The sequence below is a fragment of the Neopelma chrysocephalum genome, unplaced genomic scaffold (genome assembly GCF_003984885.1).
Source record: "Neopelma chrysocephalum unplaced genomic scaffold, ASM398488v2 Primary Assembly neopelma1_44, whole genome shotgun sequence".
Lineage (NCBI taxonomy): Eukaryota > Metazoa > Chordata > Aves > Passeriformes > Pipridae > Neopelma > Neopelma chrysocephalum.
The window spans coordinates 22,239,208-22,259,782 of NW_020897703.1; the positions used below are offsets into that span (position 1 = coordinate 22,239,208).

Genomic DNA, 20,575 nt, shown 5'->3' on the forward strand with positions numbered 1-20,575 from the left:
CTCAACTAGGACAAGAGGCCTTTGCAGTTCTCAGGCTCAGCAATCTCATCCTCTGTCTCTTCCTTATGGGCTTTTCTTTTTAGAGGAGAAACTAAGCCCTCTCTCAAGGTATGGGGTTTCCAGTGTACAGAAAGAGCATGGGACCCCCAAGCTTGCCAGCTCAAAAGTGCCTTTTATGGTTCAATATTTTGGATTAAACTCAAATAATGAGTTTGGAGAAAGGGACTAGAGAAACCAGAAACTAAACTTGGATTAGGGGATTATGTTCTTGTCTGTTTGAAAAGTAGTCCAAGTTGGCTTTGGGGCTTCTTCAGAAGTGAAGAGTCAAAGTGTTCTGTTTGGAAAATAGAGAAAATGAAAGAATTTTGGGAAGAATGGGGGCCAGTTTATACTATAGGTTGAAAAAATCACATTAGTCAGCATTCAACTTGCACTGTGTGTGCGGCAGTCTCAGCTTCTGTACAACACCTGGCACAGCTGTGGCACTGAGCACACCAGCCTTGCTTGGTGGTTTCTGAGAATGGAAATGTTAAAGTTGTCTTCCTAATGAACAAGAAAACCCTAGAGTTATTGGGAAGGCCTCCAAAAGCTTGTGTGGGGTGGTGGGGATATAGATTGGCAGCCAACAGTATGGAGGTTCCCTCTGAGCAGTCCTCATCCTCCCTCAGTGCTGACCGCAGCCAGCACCTGCAGCCCAAAGGGGACCAGCAAAAACAGAATGGATGGGAGCAGGTGGCTGCAGAAATTGTCACCACAGCTGCTCCTGCTCTGAATAGCTTTTTTCGGGAAAACCAGTACCAAGGAAATCAGCTACCATCTCTTGAGCCTTACCATTACAATGGATTTTTTTATTATTATTATTTTCTTTTTAACTGTGTGAAAGACCTCCCAGAAAATGCAGTGGTCATTCAGATCTGGGAGATGGCCACCCATTTCCTTTGTGATTTGAGTGATCACTGCTTCCCACGGGTGGGTGGAGGGCACTGCCCTCCACAGCATGTGTACAGAACCTCCTGCCTGGCTTCTGCTTAAATGAGCAGTCACTGCTGCTGAGTGTTGGAAAGGGCTGTTCAGCAATGGCTGCCTCTTCTCCTTTCTCCACATACATGTGCCATTGCCCAGTTACAGCCAGTGAATTTTTTTCTTCTTTCTTTTGAGTCAGTTCTGAGGTGGGAGGAGCAGTGTGACCATGCTGCAGGGAGGCTGCTTTCCTGCCTGCTTCACAGCCACAGACACCAGCTTTCCTGCCATGGCAGGGTGGAGGGTTTTTTTTTTTTTTAAAAAAAAGGGCAAACCAAAAACCACCTATCATTCCTGGCCTGCTGCCTTCTCATTTTTATTTCTCAAACTTGAAAATGAGGGGGAAGAAAATAGCTGAGTGCATTTTTGTCTGCTGGTGGAGCCAGGATGAGACCTTTAACTCTGGTTTCATCCATCACCACCAGTTCTGCCTGCAGATCTGGCCCCAGTATCTAATGTTTCCTGTACCTTGGGTTAAGCAGTGAAGAATAGCACAGCTCTGTCTTACCGATGAGATTTGGTCACTGGCAATGGGAAACTGTCTGGAGATTGACAGCTGCACTCAGCCAGGGTGATTTTTGTCATGGTTGTGTGGATCCAGCCCCTATAGGAAAGGTATTCAGTAAGTTTTCAATCATAAGTTTTGCATGTGCATTTGGTGGCAATTAGCAATCCTTGTATACAAGTCAGGAGTAAACAAGACACAGCAGTGGAGTTGTCTGCACTTCTAAGTGCTGGGTTTGAGTTGGGGTAGAGCTCTTGGGAAGGGTCAGTGCAGCAGCTCCTGTCTAAAACAATTTTGGATGTCAGGGCTGCCTTCATTCTCACTTCTTAGGCAGCAGGTAAAAGCTGCCTTATGCATATTGCCCTGTTTTCATTGCTGACAAGTGATTGGAGATGATCTCTTTCTCCAGCAGGTTTAGCACACTGGAAGCATGGCTACAAGTGCTGTTCCCAGCGAAAACCTCCCCACATACAAGCTGGTGGTTGTTGGAGATGGTGGTGTGGGGAAGAGCGCTCTCACCATTCAGTTTTTCCAGAAGATTTTCGTGCCCGACTATGACCCAACTATTGAAGACTCCTACCTGAAGCACACAGAAATAGATGGGCAATGGGCAATTCTTGATGGTAAGCAAGCTACTCTTGTGATCCACTTTTCCTTCTAGCTGAGCATAAGTGCAAATAGACTTCCCACAGCATGTTGTGTCCTTGTGTCCCTCCTGCTCTGCTGTGGGCTGGCAGGAATTTGAGCACAGGCTGGCCTGTGAGCTGTGGTGCATGGTCTGCAGCTGGTCTCCAGCAAAGCTTCTGCTTCCAGTTGCGTTGTTTCCAGTTCTGCACAGAAATGTTTCTTGCAGGACTGTAAAAACCTACAGATAATCATTGACATTTAGAGCAGGTTTCTACAAAGAGTGAATTATAACACTGCCAGGTGGCTATTGCTAATGATACTTCATTGTGATTGAGCTCATCCCCTGGGAAATAACAGTGAGTGGGTAACTGAGTGAGGGTTATAACCAGAAAGAACATTTAATCAAAACTATTGTCCACTGACAGTGAAGAATTGTTACACCTCTTAACTCCCATCATTCAGGTGTGATGTTTTCATATCTAATTACCTGTTTCATTTAAATACTGGTAGGGAACCAGCCTAGAGATCTGTTGTAAGCAAGAGTTTTCAGTTCTTTGAAGAAAAACTGCCTTTTTGTTTGTTTTTTCTAACCAAACAAACAACAATGAAACACAAAACACTAACAAACAAACTGGAACAAAAAAACCTGCCACACTCTTAAAAAACCCAAAACCAAAGTTTCTTGATTAGCAGGTGAGGGGAAAGCCCTGTATTACCTAAAGCTGCAACTTGTTTGTTTGTGCTGCATGAGTCAGACTAAACACAGCTATAAGGGGAATTTCTCTGTTAAATGTTGTAAGTTGTGTTTTGCTTTATACAAGAATTAGGTAGTACATAAAAGCAAGGAAATATTTTGTGCCTTCCCAAATCTTCATTCGTGAAGCCTAGCCATGATTTTGTGCCTTAATTACCAAAGTGCATGGATGTGGCCATTAACACAACTGAACTAAATTTAGCCTCCCTTGTGCCAAGTTCCTACCTCCACCCTCTTGTCAAGAAGGTGCTCAAGATCTTAGGTGTCTCTGCATATGTGTCGTTGCTGTGTGGGAACAGAAAGCTGGGAGAATGTCATGAGTGGTGGAATGTGGATGCTGGTGGGATTTGCTGTGAAGACTGTTGGCTTGGTCTGGAAACTTGAGATCTTAGTCACACTTTTAAGGATTTATCAGATATAAGTGAGTACAAATGGCTGCAAAGTCCTTACAAGAACAGCCTTTACTCAGTATTAAAAACCAAAATCAACAAACAACCAAACAATGTAATCTTGCCAACACTTGTTCATTTGAATATGTTAATAGTTGATGTGAGGGAGTATTTGTGAAATTGGTGCTGAAATGTGTCTCTCATTGTCATCTGCATCAGCGATACCTGCTCCCAATTAACCATCTCATAATGTACTGCTGCACCTTTATTTTTAAAATGCTAGTGCTGTATAAAAGAAAAATCCAATCCTTCTGTAAATTAAATCCATTGTTTTTAGTCCAGAATCCAGCCCTCTAAAATGAGCAACCTTTACCTCCGCTGGTATACCCCGTGTCCTGGTATAACAGTACCAGCTGCTGTAACATTGGCATTGGCTGAAACAGCGTGGGCTTTGTAAATTATTTAAAAGTAGAGAAGGCATCTTTCACTGAATATTTGGAATTTTTGTTTAAACAAAAAAAACCAGAACACAAATCTGACCTGGGTGGGAGTGAAGAAAGAAATTGTTTTTCAACAAGCAGAAACTTACCCTTTCTTTTAGTGAAAAAGCCTTTCTTTTGTTCAGATGGAGTTCAATGGCTGTGCTCGGCCTGGACTAAATTCAGCCGTGGCCTTGAGTGGCATGCTGGGAATCCCTGACTTTCACAGTTAGTGTGCCTACAGATGCCTCGTAGCCAGAGAAGTGAAACTGCAACTTCTCCTTCTCTTTCCTACCACTTGAGATTCTGAACAATCAGAATTTGGGAAGAAGGCAATATTCTCACTTGGAAAAGCATATGAGCCTTTACTGTCAGCCCAGTAGACACAGGGCATAAAGACTGACTATCACACATGTCTTCTGCCACAGCTCTCTGTCATAAGATTTGGATCTAGGCTATTCTCAGAGGTCACCATCTACTGGGACAGCTGCTCTTGTTGTGGTTACATGAATCACTCATGGTATAAAATTAGGGACAAACATGATAGGAAGGGTAAAGATGCATCATGGTGAATTCTAGACTTTCCAGTTGTCCTTTATGACCAAATCCTTTACAAGCTGATGTTTCATGCAGTGCTTGGTGGGGAGAAGCAGCTGCCCACCCCCAAAATAGTTTTTAGAACATGAGACTACCAAATGAGGATATAACATGAGGGGATCCATAAGTTTCTAAGTTTTCAAATGAAAACAGTTATTATTAAAAAAAAGCCAAATACATTGACATAAAACAACTTTAAAAAATTTAAAAAAAAATAAAATAAAAAAGAAAAAAAAAAGGGAAAACAGCCCACCCTTTTCCAGGCTGTTGCCTGAGCAGTTCTGTACAAAGCATCTTGAGCATTTTGTAACTGTACCAGCATTATGTTGTAAAAAACCCTTCTGCTAGCCAGCTTGCATAAAGCATTTGGCTTCCCTCCATGAAGACCTCCACCCACATTTATTCAATAGCACTAACTGGCAGTGTGATGAAATGTTTGACTAGCATTTCTTTCCTTTGCTGAAATCTCTCACTGAAAGTAGGCTGAAATGAAATAGGCTTTTATTTCAGATTTTAGAGCCAAACCTACATTCAAACTCCTATTTTACATGTTTGCTTTCTGGTTTGGGAATGTCTCTGTACCTATTTTTCTCACCAAAGAAGAGTCTGTGATAGTTCCCTGCCTCCAAGATGATTGTGGGACCTGTGCTTGTTGTAGTCAGGTCCAGCACTACATGAAAACACTTTATTGTTGACCTTATGCCAGCTTCAGAAGACTGTCAATGTAGTAGTATTTGGAGGACAAGTGCTGTAGAGTGGAAGAGGGCACTTAACCCAAATCAGAGATGCACAGGCAATTGGTGACTCGCCCATTTTTTGCTTGCTGCCACTCTAACAAACTTTAAGATCAGCCTCCAGTTTTCTCAGCGTATGTTATCTCTGTTTATTCCCTGCTGGTCACACTGATATCAGCACGGTGATGTGCTTAGTGGAATGCATCCACATGCAGGTGTGTACAGACACATCAGGTCAGAATTAAGTGGGGGCCGGGGCTAATCTGCTTTGCTTAGCTTTTGCTCCAGTCAGGTTGCGATGATTAATTTTGTACACTCCTTTCTGTGCTCAGGCTAACTTAGCAAGAACCAGAGGATTCCTTTTGGTGTGGCTGCAAAATGCCACTCTGGAATTATTAATCTGGGAGTGAAGCCAAAAGTGGAATACCTTAATATGGCAAAAAATACCCAATAGTTCAAAATTCCTTTTGGCTCATAAACCACACAGAGGGAGATGAAGAGAAGACCACAAGTACATGGCTTGGGCATGTTGGTGAATTGAGCTGAACTCTTGGCTGTCAGGAGGGCTGTGCCAATTGGTACCAGCAAAGCAAGGAATGGTGCCTGTGTCTTGGGTGAAAGGAGGCTGTGGTCTCCCTCCTCTTCCCTTTCCTTCCTCTGGTATGATTTAGATGAAACTTTCACTGCCTAGAAGTTGTCTTCCTACTCCTGAGCTTCAGTTTTCCCTTTTATATCTCCTCTTCCCAAGACCCCTCTCAATCCCTGGGTACTCTTGTGTTGGGCTAGACCTGCACAGCCCTGGTCTGCACCCCTGTGCAGTCACACCAAGCTCTGTTCCTTCACCCAAGCTCTCTCTCTGCCCTTCCCACCTGTGTATCCTATGCATCCCTTTTTGTTGAGGGGTTTTGCTGCTAGTCATCCCTGGGCAGGCTGCTGCTTGTCTGCTTTTCTCCTCAGGAAACTTGGGAATAAGTCAGCCAGGAGGCCAGAGGGAGATCAAAGGTCACTTCAGGCTTTCAGGCAGAAGGATTGGTTTGTGGCTCACTCTCTTTTGTTTTTATTTAAACTTTCAGTAGCATCATTGAGAGCCTTAAAATTCAAATTAAATTTGTACTTTCATTCTTTTATTTGTGTGTACAGTATTTCCCCTCTCTTAATTGCTAGGATTTTGCAACCTTGAAAGAGGGGTTTTTGTCTTGGGTTGTGGGGAATTTTTCCTGCCAGGAAAATTTTGATGTTGCAACATGGAAAACACAAGGCTTTGAATATTTGCCCTTTGTTAGAGAAAGAACTCCTTTAAGGGCTTGCATCTTTATTCTGTTTATTGATGTGGAAGTCTTTCTTCTAAAGGCCCCTCTCTTCTTTTTCCTTAAAGAAAGGACAAGGACTCAAGTACTTGGGTTTTCCATGTTATAACATCTGTGTATTTAGTTAAGGCACAGAAGAGCTCATAAAAGCCTGAGTGTTTCCCCATCATGGGTTTTCTGCCGAGGAAAGCTGTCATGCCAGAGGCAGTGCGGCTGTATCTGAGAAGGAGCAGAAGCATCAGAGTGACAAAGTGAAGAATCTGCCTTGCCTTGTGCACAACAAGGGCCCCTCATACCTCTTCAGGGTGACTGGGGGTGTCGGAATACAGAATATGAGCTGAGTGACCCCAGTACTCTGTCTGCACAGTGCCCAGAATACCAGCTCCTCAGCTGAAGCCATTGGCTGATGGGGGTGCCCTCTTCCACCTTGCTGCTGATGGAAGGACGACAGAGACTGTGGAGGTGGCTTTCTTCAGCCTGAGACTCTTTAGCTTGACTTGTCAATTCAAGTTTTCCCTTGAGCTTAGGTTCAAAGCTGCAGGGCAGTGAAACCCAAAGGCTGAAGGACAGAAAACGGGTTAATCTGCCTGTCTCTTCATCTTTGTCCCCTTAGATGCCATGGACAGTGGAGAAACTCTCTTGAGGTGACTTACACACCCAGCTGCCTAGCAATGTAAAGATAAAGACGTAGGAGGAAATTTTGCCTAGATATCAAAAGAGTGAGGAACTCACCTGCACAACTAGATCTGAGCTCCCTGAAGGCTGGGAAGGATGTGATTGAATCTGAACTGAATCCAGCCTAGGCTCCAGAAAAAGCAATGCCATGAGTTCATAGTATGTCTCTGCCCTTGGTTTAGATTTACATTCCTTTGTCTCTGGACAGGCACTCGGAGCACTGTCAGTTGCAGAGACATTGCCACGTAATATACCTTGAAGCACCAAGAGCTTCTATTTTGGACAAATTTGTGTGAATTCCTGGGCTCCTGTGCCTGCTCAGAAGAGCTCTCTAGGCAGCTGCACTCTTGTGTAACCCATCAGGATTCACAGGAAAAGGGTGTGTAGAGCTCTAAGGGGGCAGGAATCAGTTAGCAAGGAGTTCATCACAGCAGTTGGGGGTCACATTCACTGGAAAGTGGAAAAGGCCATCTCTTTGCTAAGCAGCCTCTTTCCTGCAACACAGGAGACCTTCCTGCTGGGCTCTCACAACCTAATTGCTCTTAGTTTAATCTCCAGCTGGCTTCATGATAGCTTTAAATGGCTTTGCCCTCTTTGGATGTCTGTTCCTACATCAGACATAGACCTTGGTTTCTCTCTCCTTCATCTTTACCCAAGTGCTTTCATTAATTCTCCTCCTTGCTTCTTCTTTGGTCAAGTTTGTGGGAACTTTACCAAGTTTTCTGTTGGAAGTCCCTGACCATGTGCTGTGCAGCCTCTAAATCTGATTTCAGTTCTTGGAAGAATGAAGTAGGAGAAACATACTGTGTTTTGCTTCAGCCTTGTTTCTACACTGCCAGTGAGGCAACTGCTGGTTTAAAGTGTACCAACTCACAGTTCTCTAGTCATGGTTATTTCTGTGTCTTCTGGCATCCTGTCTGCAGAATAGGGAAGTTTAAATGAAGGTGAATGCTGGCTAACATGCTAAACCTCACCCCTTAGGGAAGCCAGTCACCTTCCCAGTTCTACCTTCCCAAGTTTTCTCCTTGCACTTTCCAATTTCTGCAGGTAGGCGTCTTCTTGAAGCTTTTATGCCACAAGATTACACCACAAGCAAAGCTGCTTACATCGGGCCCTTTTTCAGTGCTGTTGTGGTCCTGTCCTGCTTACAAAGGATCCAGATTGCACTCTGCTCTGTTGTTTACTGGAAGGTTGTCTTTATGAAGGGCACATTTAAAGTTAAAACAAGGGCCTTCTCTGGCCACCCACACGATGCTTAACTTTGCATGAATAACCTATCTGAGATTAACCTTAACCTTCTCTGCTGTGCGTCTTTTACTTGCACTTTCAAATTGCCGTTTTAAATGCTGCCTGGGCTTGCTCACCTTTCTATCAAAGCTGCAAGTGAATTCCCTTTAAATAGCAGCTGCTGCCACAGCAGCTCTGCCTGTGTTTAGTGTGATGCCATGGCTAAGATCCAGGCGTTGTAGGAGCAACTGAGCAGAGCCCCGTGCAGTCCCTTGGGTATCCCCACAGCCCCACCAGGGCTCGCCCCCTCTCTAAGGGGATGCAGCGCTTTAGAGAGACAGCAGCTGGGGATGGGTTGATGGGTGCAAGAGCAGAGCTGGATGCTCCTCGTGCGTTTCATGGAAGGTTTGCAAATGTGCCACAGCAAGGGGAAGTCTCTAAGCAAATTACCATGCAGGATACAGCACATCCATCTCCACCTTCCTGCCCACAGCTTGTGCTCGGACACCTGCCCTGTCTCAGGGGGAGGAAGGGCAGGAAGGGCCAGCTCCTGGAGAGAAGCTATCCCGCTCCACCACAAATTGGGGTATGTGTATTGGAGAGGGGACAGGAGTGGGTTTGTGTGTGTGGTGGTTGTCAGCTCTCAGCCCTGCCCTGACATCGCATTTAGCTGGTGCAGGAGTCAGATGAGGGCAGCCCAGCCTCTCCATACAGGTTGGGCAAGTAGGATTGATTTCCTCTTCCGTCCTAGCTACGCAGTCCTGGCCTTACTCCATGGTAGCAATTCTGCCCAGGGCATAGAAATTCACCGGCACATGCAATCTCTTTGGGTTGCTTTTCTCTTTTGTTTTTCTTCTTTCTTTTGTACAGTTGTTAAGAATAGCCTGGATACCTTTGAGCTGAGACACTTGTTTCCTAGATTGAGGGGAGAAGCAGGATAAAAGGCTATGAAGAGACACAGATGACTTTTCAGCAAGCTTAGCAAACAAGCCTAAATCTCAGGGTCTCTGCAAGGGCCTAGAAGCTCTTTTTACCTTAAAGGCTCATGGAAACAGACATCCAGGACCAGTTAAGGCAGGCAAACAAATGAGGCTGAAGGCTTACCATCACCTTCCTTAGATCTCCCGGTCTTCCAGTATAGCTGCCTTTCCTCCAGACATGCAGTGAGGGGGTGTGGGCTGGCTCCTGGGGTGCAGTGTGACATGCAGCGTGTCCGTCTGTGGCCCCCTGTGCTGATTCAGCAAAGTGGTCTTTAGTGTGGCCCCATCTGGAAATCTGGGGTAAGCCTGAGTACTTACCCCTACAGGGAACATCTTGCTGAGACTGTGTGCCTGTTCAGACTAGAAAAACCTGTATCAAGCCCTGCTGCTCTGTCAGCAGTATGCTCCTGCCACAGTCTCCATCCACTGGTGCCCTGGGCTTTCCCCATCACCTGTGTGCAGCAGATGCTTATGCTGTGGCTGTACAGCAGAGGCAAAACAGTTTTCCCACCCAGCCCAGTGTACTGGAATGTGAAAATGTTCCCAGTCACTATGAAGGTCCCACATTTGCCTCTGGGATGCAACGATGCATTAGGACTATTAGTTATGAGGAGCTGATGCACTTTGAGCTCACACCGTGTCTGACTGGCATAGCCTAAACTTCTCTTGTAACCTCTTCCTCCCAGCAAAATCCTGGCCATGTACGGGAATTAACACTGAGGTGTGTATCAGTATTTGGTGTTTGCCCAGGAGGCTGGTGTAGCTTGCTCTACATGATGTAGCTTATGGGACCCCCTGCGAGACAGCGGTGGAGAACCAGTGAGTTATGGTTCCATTAGAGGAGGTTAATCTAGTGGGGAACAGCATCTGGATTGCTGTCACAACTGAGGTGTTTTAGGGGATTTGAGCATAGATTTATTCACAGAAACATGATCACTGTATAGGATATGCAAGGCACTTAGAGCTTTTCCACCTGTTTTAGTTAGCTCCTTAGCTCCTCAGCGCACCACTTGGGACTAACTGTTTAAGGGGAATTCCCCAGAGCTGTACTGTCTTGCTCTGAGAGCTCATAATTGTGTAGAAATAACATCCAGGTGTTGAGAAAAGGAAAGTGCTTGTAGCTATTACTGTGGGTTGTCTCCCAGCTCTACTTCACTGTGCAGTTTGTAAGTTGTCCCTGATATTTAAACAGGCTTTTAATAATCTTCCAGTGTTGCATTTTTCTATGCTGGGAGAGGGAAAAGTTTGAGGGCTGTGAAATACCTTGAGCCATATCTTGCCAGAGGAGCAACTGCCCAAATTCAGTGGTCAGCATTTGGTACAAGAAAAGGAAAGTAAAATCCACATGGTCATCTTTCCCTGCATCCACTTCCAGCTTAGGCACGCAGGAATGAGGGGCCTCTGGGACTGTTTTTTGTTTTGTAACTAGAAACCACTTTGTCCATCCAACTTGATTTCATCAAATCTTACAGCCTGTGAGAGGACCGCAAGCCCAGCAGAGGCAGAAAGGCCATAGGACACACAGTGGTGACAGCAGCTACAGTTCCTCATGGTAACTAAAAACCTCTGTCTCTTCTGTCCTAGTCCTGGACACTGCAGGCCAGGAGGAGTTCAGTGCAATGCGGGAGCAGTATATGAGGACTGGAGATGGTTTCCTTATAGTCTACTCGGTGACAGACAAGGCGAGCTTCGAGCACGTGGACCGGTTCCACCAGCTGATCCTCCGAGTCAAGGACAGGTGGGTGCCATAGAATCACTGCCTGACTTGCCAGGCTCCCATCCTGCAGACCATGCTGTGGGGGTGCTTGCACATCTCACCCCAAGTTTTGCCCTCCAGGTCTCCTGAGAGAAATCCTTATGTGGGAGTTTGTTGACCTAAATGTGAGGAATAAGAAGTGTTTTACCTCTTTTATAAGCATGTAGTGCTATGTACATGGAAAGGTTCAGTGGTGTTATGATGGTGTGAAAATGGGTTTGGAAGAGAGAAAGTTCTGCCAGAATGGTCTGGCAGAGCCATGTGAGAAAGCAGAACAGACACCTTTGAAACACCAGCAGGGAGTCAGCAAACATTCAGCCCTAATTGTTTTGTGTGGCCTGACAGCATCCTCCTTTTCCCTGGCTTCATCTTGTGCCAAACAAACCTTAGAAGGTCTTGCATAATTTGGTGGTGTAAACAAGTGTCTTGAAGGGGAAAAAACTCATGCTTCTCATGCTGGAAGGAACTGTATTTCTTACAAGGGTTGTAGTGCAGTTAATACATCATGCTCTGCAGCAACCATTTCCACAGAATAAAATATCTCTGTGTGACTGGGGAGAAAGCCAGAGAGGTCACCTGCTCCCCTCCCATGTGCATGGGAGAGGGTACCACTGAGTTTAATCGTGGTAAGTAAATGTGTCCTGGCAGAGCGAGGGGAAGCTGCCGGTTTATCTCCAAGATAACTCCCTCTTCCCACCCCGGTCCAAGAGGTGATGGATCAATCCTCATTGGGTGGGGTGTGAATTAAGCCCTTATATGTCTGCAGCTTTGAAACACTTAGTTTTTCCGTTCATAATGGCTTTTAATTATGGAAGTCATCAAGAAAAGTCACCAGAGGGTTCGGGCCTCATTGCTGGCTTCCTTTCACAGCTCTGAATAACTTCCCCACAGGAAGGGTGGACTCGTATCATGTGAGGTTCACAGCTGACAGCTCTTCCAGTAAAGCATCCAAAGCATAGCCCACAAGAGTGAAAAGTAAAGGAAAAAACACCCTTTGATTTCATCTAAATGAAGAAAAATGTCAGTCTCTCAGTCAGCCTCTCACATCACAGCAGTATTTTCTTCACTGCCGGCTTAGCTTGGGGCAAAGTAAATCTGTTTCTGAAAGCTGAAGAAGATGGAACAGAATTTCCTGTAACATGCCCCAATTCGATGCTGGTTTTATCTAAATTAACTTTGTGAAAATAAGATGTGGTATTCATTGTTTTGCTCTGCTCTGGACTGAAACTTTTACCCTCCGTAGGCCGTGCAAACGCCGCAGCGGTGTGTGAGAGGCAGGAAGTGAAACAGGCTGGTGAGGTTGTTTGAGTTTCCCTGCTCAGCGCCGCTGAAGCACAGAGCGTGAGGAGCTTATTAATGCTTCATCCAAAACCTGAGCTTGGTCAGAAAATCGCAGCAATGGGAGCAGCATGAGTTAAAAAACTGTCCTGCCAAACCCACAGGTACCTGGGAGCAGAGAGACACTCCAGTTTTCAAGCTAGCAGGCAGTTTTGGCAACTTAAAATCCAAAAGAATTGCAGGCTGCTGTGTTAGCAGAGCTGTTCAAAGCCTGCCTCCTCTTTCTTTCCACAACTTTCATTATAGTCAAATTTCCGACTATAGCAGCTTTGTCCAACCAGCAATTGTACAGCTTACAATAGGGAAGAAAGTCCCCATAGAGTTTTATGCCTGATGTAAACAAGAAAAATGAGATACTGTCCATACGTAATCCCTTTCTAATCAATGTGCTGCAAGCCAAAAAGGAATCAAATAATCCAGACAAGCAAGTGTTTTGCTCCAGAATGATCAGAGTAAAGATTTATCAGTGCTCAGGTATTAACATTAAATCACAAGTCACATTATCAGAATGAATAACTCTAAGACTCAGTTAAAATGCAGAGTGCAGTACTGTATTTTTCCAGCCAGAGCAGTGGGGCAACATGCCAGAGGGAAGATGGAGCCCTTATCATCTCGATGAAAAATGACCCAGAAATGCTATTTGAAAATCCAGAGTTACTCAGGGAAGTGTTTCATGCAGAAATGAGTGTGGCCAGCTGCTCCTCACCCCAATAAAATCAGCTCTGTTACAGCAGAGAACACCAGGATCATTTCAGAGGGTTTAAAGTTAAATATAAAATAATACTGCGGTAACTGTCGGTGATCAGAAGGGACCTCCTTCCTCCCAGCAGTGGCTAAAAGGCCCTGCAGCAGTTCCTTGCTCTGTGTCATGAAGCTGAAGGAGAGAGAGCCACTGCCAGCACCTCCCATGGCACGAGCTGCCTTTGTTCTGTTTATCACTGGAGCTATGGAGATTTCTGCAGGGGAGAGCCTTGCACAGGACATGCTATGGATAGATGGATCTCTTCTCAGGTGGTGGCTGCAGACAGTCATTTACATGTCTGGTAAAGTTAGAGAAATACTGAGTATTATTAGAGAGGTTTTGGTATTTTTTTCTGGAATTAGAAACAGGAGATGGTAGGTAATAGCTTTGGAAACTTAGCAATTCTCTTTGGTTCCCTCCAGCCTCCTTCGAGCTACCACTGCCAGTCTTTCAGTTTGCATTGAGTAACAGCTGATGGGCATCTTTTTGCTCCCAGTCATTTTCTCCCCCATTTGATGAGGGAGCAAGCACCACCTTCCAGATTCCAACTTTTCTTCCCCCACAGTGGATGACCAGAACTCCAGTTCTTCCATCACCTCTCAATATCTTGCAATGATGAGCAGCTGCCAAGATATGCAGTTACTGAGATGCCTTAAATGTTACAAAAGAGTCCCGGTCTCCTGTCCAAGATCTGTCTCTATGTCTCAGTTAATTTCCTGGCTAATTCTGTCGATCTTTTTTCACCTAGTTGGATCTTCAGGCTTAGCTATTATCAGGCATTGCAAAAATGGCGACAGTAAGTTCCTGAAGTCCCTAGAAATAACAATGAATGTGTTCATGCATGCAACTTGTTAAGTAAATTTTTACAATATGAACATATGTATAGCACAGTCTGAGGGTTTTTCATTGTTTCTTTACACATATGTGATATGTCTGTAGCTGAAAATATTAGATGATGTCAGCATCAGAAAGTGAAACTTATGCTCAGCATTTTTTATTGTAGCCTGCTAATAATTGGGTGATGGGTTTGATTTTTTTTTTTCCAGAGAGTCCTTTCCAATGATTTTGGTGGCAAACAAAGTTGATCTAATGCATTTACGGAAAATTACAAGAGAACAGGGAAGAGAAATGGCAACAAAACATAACGTAAGTTTGTGGGATTATTTAATGGGTTATTGTAAGTCCTATTACAGACGTACAGAATTGAAATCTGTGCTCATTTGGAGCTGAATTAAAGCTTACAATTAAACATTTGCAATTGCATTTTTGACTACTACAAAGTAGCAGCTATGCAGTTTCCTTTCAGTAGGGCCAGTTCATCACTGAAACAAGAAACTCTGCTGTGCACTAGGCTATAGCAAAGCTGTGGCCATCTAAAGCCACATATACAAGGTGTCTGCAAGTAGTGAAGAACATGAAATGTTCAGAATGAGGGAAGAAAGTGCACTCTCCTGGAGTGAAAAGGCAGAGTCGGGCATTACGAGGTATACCCAGGTGTCTGTAGGAAGTGAGCTTGTTAAAGATAATGAAGTTACAGAGTTGTTAAGCCTGTATAAATCTGGCCTGCTATCTTAGGTCTGCATTATTCATGCTGTTAGTTTAGCCTGAGAAATTGGTCTTAGATGGATGTAGATCACATGCTGCTCCACTAATCACCTCTAAATGCCAGCAGCCCTGAATACCCAGAGGGAGACAACAACTCCCTTAGGAGGAACAGAATGGAAAGGTTAAAGGCAAACAAGCCTGAGACCTCTTGGCAGCTTGCTGTGCCTAAACGGCAAGCTGTGTGTTGTTTCTGAACAAGCCACGATGGCAGTTTGGCAGGGCAGGTTCACTCCTTCCCCTCCCCAAGGAAGCTGGCTTCTGTAGCAGCCAGGACACCTAAAGTGAAGCACAGCATGTTGCATCCATCTGTACATGCACACTTTGGAAAAGACCAGGCATGAAAATACCTTATCAGAGGCAGTTTTATAAATCTGCCAGTGTGCTGGACAAGCACTCTAGGAGGCCCCATCTGGCTGTCAGACTTTGAAGGGGAAGATCATTTTACACTGGAGGGGAATTGTAGTCATGAAATATTCATGCAGTAGTCCTAATAAAATGTGGCAAGCAAGAATTTTTGGCAAGTGCTGGTCTTTCAACAACCTTCGGCTATTTTCATGTCTGCAAGCACAGCTAAGGGGGAGAGAACATCTGACGACATGAAGTCTCCGATTATTGTTCCCCAAACCCAGAGCTCCGATAGCAGCTGGTTTGCCTGGTGCTTATTCCAGACCTTTTGTAAGCGCTCCCTGACCTTGCTGCAAGCATGAAGGTGTTGAAAGTGGTGTCATGGCAACATTCTGTTTACCTGTATTTCCCTGGTCTCTTAGGGACCCAATTTCTTCAGCCTTTAGGCCTTTCATTTTGAAACTGGTTTGCTACCAACATGTAGGCTGTTACTAATCTCTTTCATGACACTCTCGTCTCCTCCAGATTCCCTATATAGAAACTAGTGCCAAGGACCCACCTCTGAACGTTGACAAGGCCTTCCATGATCTCGTGAGAGTAATAAGGTAAGCTGCAAACTCTTCACTTGGTTACTGCTCATGGATGGGATGTGCAGGAGTCCTGGCTCAGAGAGCTATTGGGGAGCAGCAGCTAGGTTTGCTTGCTGTGGGAGATTTCTAGGCTTTATTAACTTTCTTGTCCTGTATCTGCATAGGTGTGTTACAAGTACTTAGTTACCTTTGCAGGACATTAGTGCCAGGCACATGAGGAACTAGCTGTGGCCATAATGAAAATATATTATTCAATGAACAGTGCAAAGCCTACTCTAATGATGAGCTTTAAAGGGTCAGTGTTGAAAGCTCTGGACCAGTAATTTGAGTTTTCATACTTTTGTACTCTGAGTGTCTCATATTGCCAGAGGTTAAAAAGGACTTGCAAAAAAATCTACAAAATTCTAATGTGACTTCTAACATTTTCTGCTCACTAAATGGAAAAAATTAAGCCGCTTTGTATAAGAAACAACATGACCTAATGGCTAAGCCACAGGTTTCCTCCTCAGACTGCAGAGGTTTGTTCCCAGTTTTGTCATGAGCTGCCTTTGCTCGGTTTGGCAAACGCCTGCTCTCCGGGCGAACCCCGGCTCTGGCTGCCAGCAGGGAGGGGCTGCCTTCCAAAATCCCGGCTCCCCTGCAGGAAAAGAGCTGCATGCACATCTCAGCATCTCTCTTGACTGATAACCTCAATTCTCTTTGAGAAGATTTGTTTTTCTGGCACCAGTTGTCTGGCAGATTTTCTGGACCTTCATTTTTCATGTTTTGGGAGGGTGCTGAGCTGAAATCATGCTCCTCCCCGCCGTGCAGTCAAAGTGCCTCGCTCGGCAGTTAAACCACAAGGCATTTATTCACAGCATATCTGTACTTGTGAATATCCTAGCACAGCCTCAAGTCAGCCTCCATCAAAAGCAGATGGTACTGCCCACTCTTCCCACATGTCTCAAAAGCAGGGGGCAGAAAGTCTTTGGAGAACTGAGTTGGAAATGTCCCAAGCTCTTTCCCAACTGTTCTGTAGCTCAGCATTAGCTGGCTAGATCTTACTTTTGTGTTGCAGCACACTCTTACCACCATCTATTCTGCTCTGCGGGAAAGAAAAACATAGCCAAAATAAGATGGGAAGGCTCTGTTTGCTTTCTCTCCCTAACACAACTTCAAGCAGGCTGAAAGGAGAATTGTAATGAGGCATCACTAAATTCAAACCCTGAAAATGTACTCCATAACCTCAAAAATAGGTGGTATACCTCAGTTTCCTGAGTAGCCACTGTGAAAGTCATTGCCAACCAGGTAAAACCCCCCGTGACATCAAGGGCACCAGAGATGTTCACAAGAGCTGAAACTCGGGTTAAATCAGGAAGCAGGGAGGTGTTGTGTGATCTGGCTGGTCACTGGCCACTAAGCAGCTTCACTTGGTCTTTGGACATTACAGACTGCAGTCATAGGATAGCATCACCCATCAAGTATTGCTTTTCTGGTTTTTAAGTCAGCTTTTCCAAATAAAATGTAAATGTCAGTACCCTGATAACTGTGTCATTCCTGGAGTGCTTTGCAAATGAAAGGCCTCCTCAGAGTCCCTCTGAGTTCTCAGGGTGAGGATGCTCATTCAAGGCTGGCACTGTTTGTGCTCTTTGTACTTGGCTTGGTTTATTTAGCTTCATGCAAGAAACTGTTGTCTGGAAGTAATCCAGAAAGGAATGGGGTGATTGAGTCCACCCAACAGATCTTTTCAATTTCCCGATGCCCCTTTTATGCAGTGCATGCACAGGGTCTGTCACAGCAGAAACCTTGAGTGGGCACAGTATGTGGTTTTCTGGATCTCTGAAACAGATCCAGAACAGTGTGAACAGCTTGTGGTCGCTTAGTGTTAATCCACATTCACTTTAAAGAATTTCTTTAATTTCATCTTTCTAGTTTTGAGCTTTAAGGTTTTAGGTTTTTCATGCCTCCAGCCTTCATATTCACTGAAAAAAAAATCATATTAGCCAAAGCTGACTTTTTCAGATGGTTGCAAGAATCTGGAAGCTGAGGCTGTAAGAAAAACAGCAGCTAAAGCCATAGTGATTTGTGCCCCAGCTATGTGTCATCCTGGTCTGGATAACTTGATATGAACACTAGGTTTAATGCCTGCCATATTACATCACAATCAGGCTAGTTTTGAACTATTCAGACTCTCAGGTTTGAATCTACAGAAGCTGCTAGTGTTTGTATGTTTTATCTTGCAACAAAATCTAAGTCTACAGGCTGCCTATCAGGTGTTTGAGCAGCAAACAATTCTGTTGAATTTGCACCACTGGGCTGGCTGAGTGGCTGCTGCAATCAGATACAGTTGCAAACAGGCATTTAGGCAATGCTGTGCCGTAGTGCAGGAGGGCTCTCAGCTGCATGTTTGTGGTGACCATGAGTTCAGACAGCCAGGACATCTTTCTAGGGTCAGCTCATTCTCTGTGCTGAGGTGCTCTTCACAACTTTCAGGGGAGACCAGAGCCCCATTGGCAGCAAACTCTTTTTTTTTTTCCTATATTATTTTTAGCCCCTTTCCATAACCAAGTCCTCAGCAGTACATCTGGCCAAGGGCAATGCCAGCTGAAAGAACATCTTTCCAAAAAATGTTCTTTCTCTGTATCTCTCTCATATCTCTCTTGCTAACTACTGAGCATTAGCAGCAGTGTGATGGGTGACGTTGCATTGCTTAGAGCATCCCTGTTTCTCACAGCAGAGGAGGAGGCAGCAGTTTGCCCAGGGCAACTGGAGGCATATTGCCCTGGCAGGACATACATCCCTGGCATTAGCCTTAATTTTTGCTTACGGCTCTTTCCTCCTTCCTTAAGGATGCAGGCGGTTGTCAGCTGTGTGGCAAGAAAAGCCATGCAGTGGTGGAAGGGTATATGGAGATACATACGCAAATATCCTTGTGCACACCAAGATGCTGGCTACCCTTATGTCTCACCTGCTTATTTTCCTCTCTGTCTCCCAAAACAGGCAACAGATCCCAGAGAAAAGCCAGAAGAAGAAGAAAAAGACCAAATGGCGAGGGGACAGAGCCACGGGCTCCCACAAACTCCAGTGTGTGATTTTGTGACGGGACACCCTGGGAGTGCCTTGGACACCTCCCTCCTCCCCCCTTGACCCACCGCCAGCCCAGGCGAGGAGCAGCAGTGTGGTGCCAGCGCGGCCCCATCACCCCCTCAGGGTCCCTACGGCGGCTCAGACTTGAGGAGGCGGCTCGGAGGGTCCGGACATCCCCCCGAGGGGGCTGCACCTCAGGGCCAGCGTGGGAGCTGCATGAATGGGAGGCGGAAGGGATCAGCAGGACCTTGACTGTCAAACATCCCCAGCGCCTTCCAGGGGCCTCCATGATGTTTATTAAAAAAAAAAAAATAGGGAAGAAGAAAAAAAAAAAAGAAAAAAAAAGTGTTGGTTTTATCTGCAAAACATTTCTCCTTGTGACCCATTTCTGAACAGCCATGAATAGCCCCCCTGTTTGGTACAGTCATCTGTGTATGTGTGGGGGAAGGGAAAGGGCTTTTCTTTCTCTAATTTTTTTTTGTCCTCTTCTTCTTTCTTGTTTTTTGCTCAGTGAGTGTTGGGTTGCAAAGAAACAATGGCCGGGGTTAGATTTTTTGCACTGAACTCTCTCTTGGGCGCCAGTGCCAAAACACGACTTCATATGAAAGTGCATAGATTTGGAGGAAGAAAATTAATTCCAGCTGCTCTGGGTGCTCCAGACATTGTGTCAGACTCTGGAGGGCTGCCAGCTCACAGACCATAAACTCCAGCTTAGGAAAGGAGGTTTGGGCTCGGATTATATTTTTTTTCTTACCCTTTGTCAAGAGGTTTTGTTTCTGTTTTGTAACTTGGGACATGTCAAACTTAAGGTGTTTTGTTAACCTGGAAGTATTTAAATTAAAGTAATTTACAAATGGAAGGGTATGTCATCTTTAAGGCGGGGGGGGGAGAGAGGAAGGGAGAGAGGAAGTAAAACCTGAACTGAATTTGTTATCTGGGTGTTGAATTTCTCCCTCATAAATGCATGTAAACTAGTGTGATCTAAATCCCTGTTTATTATTCCTTAACCTTTCCCTGCAAAGCCACTCTTGGGTCGATGAATTGTTTTGCTTTTCCCAGGCTCATCTCACACACACAGGAAAAAAATCTGCTTATGGGCTTTGGCTCAACGTTTCTTCTTTTCCCTCCTTCTCTGAGAGCTGGTGACTTGAAAGGAAGAGGTGTTTTGAAAATGATTCAAGCGGGATGTGTCTCTTCATAAGCTTACTATATCTAAAATGTCTCCCTGAAAACAGCAAAGGCTAAGTATGCCTTATGAAAAGGCAAGGCAAAAAACCTGCAGCCATTCAAACTGCCATCTGTGCCACCAGAAATATGGCTGTGCACATCCTGGAGGGGCCACGTGTTCTTTCACACCTTTCCTGGCACTAAGAATAGCGGTGGCAAATTTGTCTTTAATTTAATGGAATGTCATATGCTGGATTGAAGCCATCAGCTGCATTCACATGGTCACCAGGCCTCTTTAAAAGTAGCAACTTGCTTTTCATCAGCTTGAATCCTATTCAAATACACTTTGTGGGCATGACTTAAAATATTGGCAGAGTATGAATGCCTGAGATTTATGTGTCTGAGCACAGAAAATCCTGGTACTGGATACTGAAGATCCATTCAAGATGGTGGATCATCACAGACTTGTCTATTTGCCACCAGATTTCATTTCTTGACCCTTTGCCAGTTTTTAAAATGTGAGTTGGCATTTTTCAGGTGAATGAGGCTAATGGACACTTTTCCTAATTTGTCCAGTCTTGATCAGACCCAGAAGATGGCAAATGCCTGTGGCTGGCTCAGCAAGCTGCTTACTGTAATGCTGGCTCCACTGCCTCTGTCCCAGTTTGTGTG

General features: G+C 44.9%; 1 protein-coding gene across 1 annotated transcript in view; it reads left to right on the plus strand.

Moving 5' to 3' along the window:
- MRAS (muscle RAS oncogene homolog) overlaps window positions 1-19,595 on the plus strand; it is a 39,207-nt gene extending 19,612 nt beyond the window's left edge. The window contains 5 exon segments of the mRNA XM_027678928.1: window positions 1,938-2,148; window positions 10,879-11,032; window positions 14,177-14,276; window positions 15,606-15,685; window positions 18,650-19,595. Coding sequence (XP_027534729.1) covers window positions 1,938-2,148; window positions 10,879-11,032; window positions 14,177-14,276; window positions 15,606-15,685; window positions 18,650-18,749 — 645 coding nt within the window. The 3' untranslated portion in view covers window positions 18,750-19,595.
- Window positions 19,596-20,575: the final 980 nt, after the last annotated feature.